This window comes from Penaeus japonicus, unplaced genomic scaffold (assembly GCF_977035675.1).
Source record: "Penaeus japonicus unplaced genomic scaffold, GWHDUDI00000001_assembly GWHDUDI00000011, whole genome shotgun sequence".
NCBI classification, from domain to species: Eukaryota; Metazoa; Arthropoda; class Malacostraca; order Decapoda; family Penaeidae; genus Penaeus; species Penaeus japonicus.
In genome coordinates, this window is record NW_028234413.1 from 1,789,970 (window position 1) to 1,795,743 (window position 5,774).

The window sequence follows — 5,774 nt, forward strand, 5'->3', positions numbered from 1 at the left end:
TATCATTTTTCTTTTTTTCTTTTCTTTTTACAGAATGTTAATAGTTGCTTCATGGGGAAGAAAATTAGAGAAGAGCGAAGGAAAATTAAAGTAGGAGGAGGAGGTGGTGAAAGAGGAGGATTAGGAGGAGGAGGAGGAAGAGGAGGGGAGGAGGGGTGGAGGGGTGGGGCTGAAGGAGGAGGAGGAGGAGGAAGAGGTGGGGGTGGGGGTGGTGGTGGTGAAGGAGGAGGAGGAGGAGGAGGAAGAGGTGGGGGTGGTGGTGGTGGTGGTGAAGGAGGAAGAGGAGGAGGAGGAGGAAGAAGAAGAGAAGTAGAAGGAAGAAACAATGCTAATAAAAATGTAGAAAGGATAAAAAAATGTAAAGGAAGAAAGAAAAGAAGAAAAGCCAAGCCGAAGAAGAAGAAGAAGAAACCTGAAGAATACGATAAATATGATGAAAAAACAAAACAAAAAAACTTAAGACGACGATGATGGATGCGAGAAAGACGTGAATGAAGAGAAAGAAGCAAAAAATTAGTAAAAAACAAGAAAACAAAACAAAAAAAAGAAAAGAAAAAAGAAAATGGAGCGACACAAATTAGACTAGTAGAACAAGACAAAAGGTAGACTAAGCTCACAATATAAACGCAACACTGGACACAACTCATACACATAAACATACCTTCAAAAAAAACAAAAAACTACTGGCAAAGGGATTAAGCTAGCCAAATGAACAAGCAGATATGCGAACGAATTAACAAATTATCTAAGGTATGGGTGAAGAAACAACTAAATACACAAGGGCTAAGGGACAAGCCTAAACAAGAGTAAATGTTAAAAAAAAATGAATAAAATGAAGCATAGCAGACGTGAATGAAGTTTCCCCATCCTACAGCATAGCCAGTTAAGGCACAGGTAATTAAGGCAATATGATCTGCAACTCGCAACATAGTGTGAGCAATGTTGAAGCACATACCCCCGTGATCACTTGTGCGCAATATCAGCTGCTTATGGTATGCAATATCCTGCTATTTTATTTGTTTAGGCATATCTCAGGTTCCTACAGCTCGATTCACGTTAACTTGGGAATTCGCCCCCTCAAGCTTAACAAAAAAAAAAAGGAAAAAAAAAGTTGGAGTCATTCTGTTCAACGGGGCGTTATATGTTTTGTTAAGGGGCGGGGGTGGGCGGGGGGTTATTGACGGAGGTTCTGTCGGAAAGCTAGGGCTGTTTGTTTAGCATGGGTTGTATACAATGAAAGAAATGGGCGTGTGAGGACCTTTACATAAAAAAAAGAACAGACAGTATAGTAAGGTTTTTTTTTCTTCTTCTTCTTCCTTCTGTAACAAGTAAACAAGAGATAGTTCATATCAGTTAACTAAAAAGATGTACGAAGTAACGTTTTCTCTCTCTCGCAGCACAAACAGATAACATAGATAAATGTACATAGATCCCTTTCACATGCACGCAGATCACAGTTTATCCTAACAATAAAGAAATGTTCTGTAAATCTAGTCTAATGTTTTGAGTCACTGAACTTAGAAGTTTGATATAAAACGACAGCCTAAGATTTGCGCCTTTCTGAAATAGTGTAGTATATCCCTTTCTGCCCACGGATGGCGAGGACATTATGTTCCTTATCAGCAATTGGGTGTCCAATAACTGTGAAATAATTCTCTCTGATAATAGTCTAGTTATCAAATCATATCATAGTGTAACCTCGTTTCTCACCTCTCCGAAGAGCTAGTGAAGATAAGATAAGGCCTGAGGATCCCTTTGCCTGCAAGCAAGAACGCGACTGCGCCCAAGAAGACCTGTTCATGAGACTGGATTCCCGGTGTCTAAAGCTATCACTCCAGAGCTTATTCAACACATCTATCTCGGGATATCATTCTAAGACCTATTCAGCAAAGATATTAAAAAAAAAAAAAAGAAAGAAATAGGCGTGTGAGGAGGACCTTTTTTTCTTCAAAAAAGGAGGAATGGGACACAAAATTAGCGGTAATTCTAAAGGCTTGTCGTTGCGGTGACTTTTTTTTTCTTCCTCTGTCCACAATTAATGCAAAAGCGATCAAGGTTGAGGTTTTAACAAGATCACCGGTCCAAGGAGGTTGGTCTATTCATCTTCCAGGGGTGTCTGTGTATGCTGAGGTTTAGCTTGTTTTTTTTTTTCTTTCTCTCTCTCCAAATCTACCACATGTTTGTCTTGTTTAATTTTTATTTTTGTTGTTGTTGTATTTTTTCCTCTCTCTGATTCTGGAAGATATGCATATCGAGTTAAGGATTGGTGTCACTGTTCTGTTTTCCTGAATCTGTCGAGTGTTTGGGAGTGACTCCTTCGGGTTCTAAAAGGGAGACATCAAAAGGGAAGGGTTGACTCTTGCAACAAGACTGGGACACAGAAGGGAATCGAAGGAGCGGGGGGAGGGGAGAGGGGAGGGGAGGGGGAGGCCGAGGGGGACGGAGAGAGAGAGATGGGATGGAAGATGGAGGAGGAGAAGGAAGAAGGAGGGGAGGAGGGAGTAAAGGCGAAGGTGAAGAAAGAGAGAGGAGATGAAGGAACTCGGAGAGATGAAGAGAGAGGAAAAACGCAAAAAGAAAAGGAGGTCGAAGACAAGGAAGATGAAGAAAATGGGGAAGAGGAGCAAGGCGAAGAGAAAAAAGTAAAAAGCGGAAAAAAGAAAGGAGGGTGAAAGAAGAAAAAAAAGGAGGAGATGAAGAAGGAGGAGGAAGAGAAGTAGGAGATAAAGGAGGCGCAGAAGGAAGAGGAAATGGAGAAGAAGAAGAAGAAGGAGATGAAGGAGGAAGAGGAGGAGAAGATGAACCAGGAGGAAGAGGAGTAGGAGGAGATGAAGAAAGAGGAGTAGGAGGAGTAGGAGGAGTAGGAGGAGGAGATGAACCAGAGGGACGAGCAAGAGAAGAAGAAGAAGGAGGAGGAGGAGGAGGAGTAGGAGGAGATGAACCAGAGGGACGAGCAAGAGAAGAAGAAGGAGGAGGAGTAGGAGGAGGAGGAGGAGGAGATAAACCAGGAAGAGGAGCAAGAGAAGAAGAAGAAGAAGGATGAAATGAAGGAGTAGGAGGAGTAGGAGGAGGAGATGAACCAGGAGGAGGAACAAGAGAAGAAGAAGAAGGAGGAGGAGGAGGAGGAGGAGATGAACGAGAGGGACGAGCAAGAGAAGAAGAAGAAGGAGGAGAAGGAGGAGGAGGAGGAGGAGTAGGAGGAGTAGGAGGAGGACTGGCATGCGGTTAAATCTTACTTGGCGGTCCGAAATCCTGACTGCGTCTTTGGGGTTCAGCTCTGCGTTCTGATTGGCTGATGGGTGGGTAGTTGAGCCCTGGAATAGGAATACATGAACCAGTCACTCTTGGAATATTCCCGTCAAATAAGTGTGAAAGTTTTTTGTTTTTTTTAATCACACTACATTTTTTAAAAATTTTCAATCTTTTAATTTCTTTCAATGGTCTTTCATTGTTGTTATGCTTTTTTTTTTTTTTATCTTTTTTGGTATTGACATACATACACACACAAACATACAGCTCCAAGATATGAAATCAATCGGGAATCGATTCTATTTTGGTCAGTACGGATGTTTCGTTCAAAAATAGATCAATACACAGAAACAATAATATTTTTTTTTTGTTCAGAACAACAACAACAACAACACCAACAACACCTGAAAATAATCGTCAGTATGGGAACATCACAGAATAGAAACAAATACACATTTGATGAAAGCAATGACATTAAATTCAAATCCGTCAACATCATAACACTGTAAGAGGAAAACGATAAGAAGAAGAAGAAAAAAAAAAGGAACAAAAGCACACCAAAACAAAAACAAGCCCCGCCCGTCTCCAGGCACTCGCACTTCCTGCAGTCGAGTACTTCCAAAAATAGGTACATGAGTTTCCATCGTCATTTACCTCTATGACTCTGTGGCCCCGACGACTGTCCCCAGGTCCAAGACATTATGCGTGTGTGTTTTTTTCTTTTTTTTTCTGGCGACAAGCGTGTGTGTGTGTGTGTGTGTGTGTGCGTGTCAGATCGGGTCCGCGAAAGAATCCGTACATGTATGTGTACGCTTGGCTTCAGAGTTGCACATGCGGGATATCTGCGATCTCGGGGGGTCTCGTTTAACGCTCGTGTTCGTTGTGTCGGGGCGAAAGCGCGGTCGAGTCGTCCTCTCTTATCAGCTGTGACGCGGTGATTATTGTTTCTAAGGATGCTGCGCACGGCGGTCAGGCGTCGCACGTCGTGTGTGTGTGTGTGTGTGTGTGTGTGTGTGTGTGTGTGTGTGTGTGTGTGTGTGTGTGTGTGTGTGTGTGTGTGTGTGTGTGTGTGTGTGTGTGTGTGTGTGTGCGCGCGCGCGCACTCGGACATCCAATTATGCGTGTGCGTGTGTGTGTTTATGTGCGTATTCCCATATACGCGTGAGTGTGTGGGCGCCCACAGGCGTGTGTTAACGCAAGGACCCAATTTCTTCATACCATAAGCCCTAATATCTGCCTGAGAAATTTGTCAAGTCCTTCCGACAAACCCTCGGCCTCATGATCGCCCACGCCGCCCACACGCCGCCCACAATGCCACCGTTTCATCTCCTACATTCTGATAATCCCGTGATATTCATCAGCACTAATCTAACGTCCTCGTTATATAATCACCAAAATGCTGATAAATTACTCCTGACATAATGTTACCTCCCCCCCTCCCCCTCCCCCCTAATGCGTTCCCTCTGGCTTCCTATATTTCCCCTCGGGAGAGAGAGGGGGAGGGGGGGGAGGGGGGAGGGGGGGAACACAGAAGAAGGAAAGGAGAGAGGGAGGGAGAAGAAAGGGAGACTGGAGATGAAGAAAGAGAGGGAGAGGATATGAGGGAAAAAGAGTTGGATTAAGATGGAGAATGTCATGTTGATAGATAGATAGATAGATAGATAGATAGATAGACAGAAAGATATATAGATAGATATACATATATATATAAACACACGTGTACTCTTACATGTTCTTACAGTCTGGAGGTGAAGAAGGAGAGGGAGAGGATATGAGGGAAAAAAAAGTTGGATTAAGATGGAGAATGTCATATAGATAGATAGATAATAGATAGATAGACAGAAAAATAAATAGATAGATATACATATACATATAAACACACGTGTACTCTTACATGCATAACCACACACACACGTAACAAAATCACACAAACACTCCCCTTTTTCCCCCCCTTAAGCAGCCAAGGTCATTGACGGCCCATTTGCATACCGGGGCAGGTTCGTAAAGGCCCTAATTAATGCCCATCACATCTCTGATTATCTCGGTCGACATTCCGACGCGGCGCTCCAGTTTTAGGCCCGAGTCGCTCCGCTCCGGACGGAGGAAATGAAAGCCGCTGGTCGAGGCGTTGTAACGGGAGTGGTTGACTATAGTGGTGGTTGTGGTGGTGATTGTGGTGGTGGTAAGGGTGGTGGTGTAGGGGTGGTGATTGTGATGATGATAATTGATAATAATTATGATAATGATGATGAGGATGCTGATGATAATAATAATAATAACAATGATAATAATAATAATGATAATAATAATAATAATAATAATAATAATAATAATAATAATAATAATGAAAATAAGAATGTTGCAAATATATAATTAATAAATATTAACGATAAGTAGAGAGATAGATCAGTAGATAAATATAAATATACAAACAAACAATATAAATTCCGCCAAACAACAAAATCCGGTCCTCGTCCACTAACAACAGAGAAAAACAAACGAACAAACAAACATAACAAAAGCCA

At 42.4% G+C, this 5,774-nt stretch overlaps 1 protein-coding gene across 1 annotated transcript in view; it reads right to left on the reverse strand.

The window, feature by feature from the left end:
* Positions 1 to 5,774, reverse strand: part of nab (NGFI-A-binding protein homolog) — a 362,254-nt gene that overhangs the window by 319,336 nt on the left and 37,144 nt on the right. Inside the window, exon 3 of the mRNA XM_086542106.1 lies at positions 3,237 to 3,314. Coding sequence (XP_086398232.1) covers positions 3,237 to 3,314 — 78 coding nt within the window. The remainder of the gene's footprint in view (positions 1 to 3,236; positions 3,315 to 5,774) is intronic.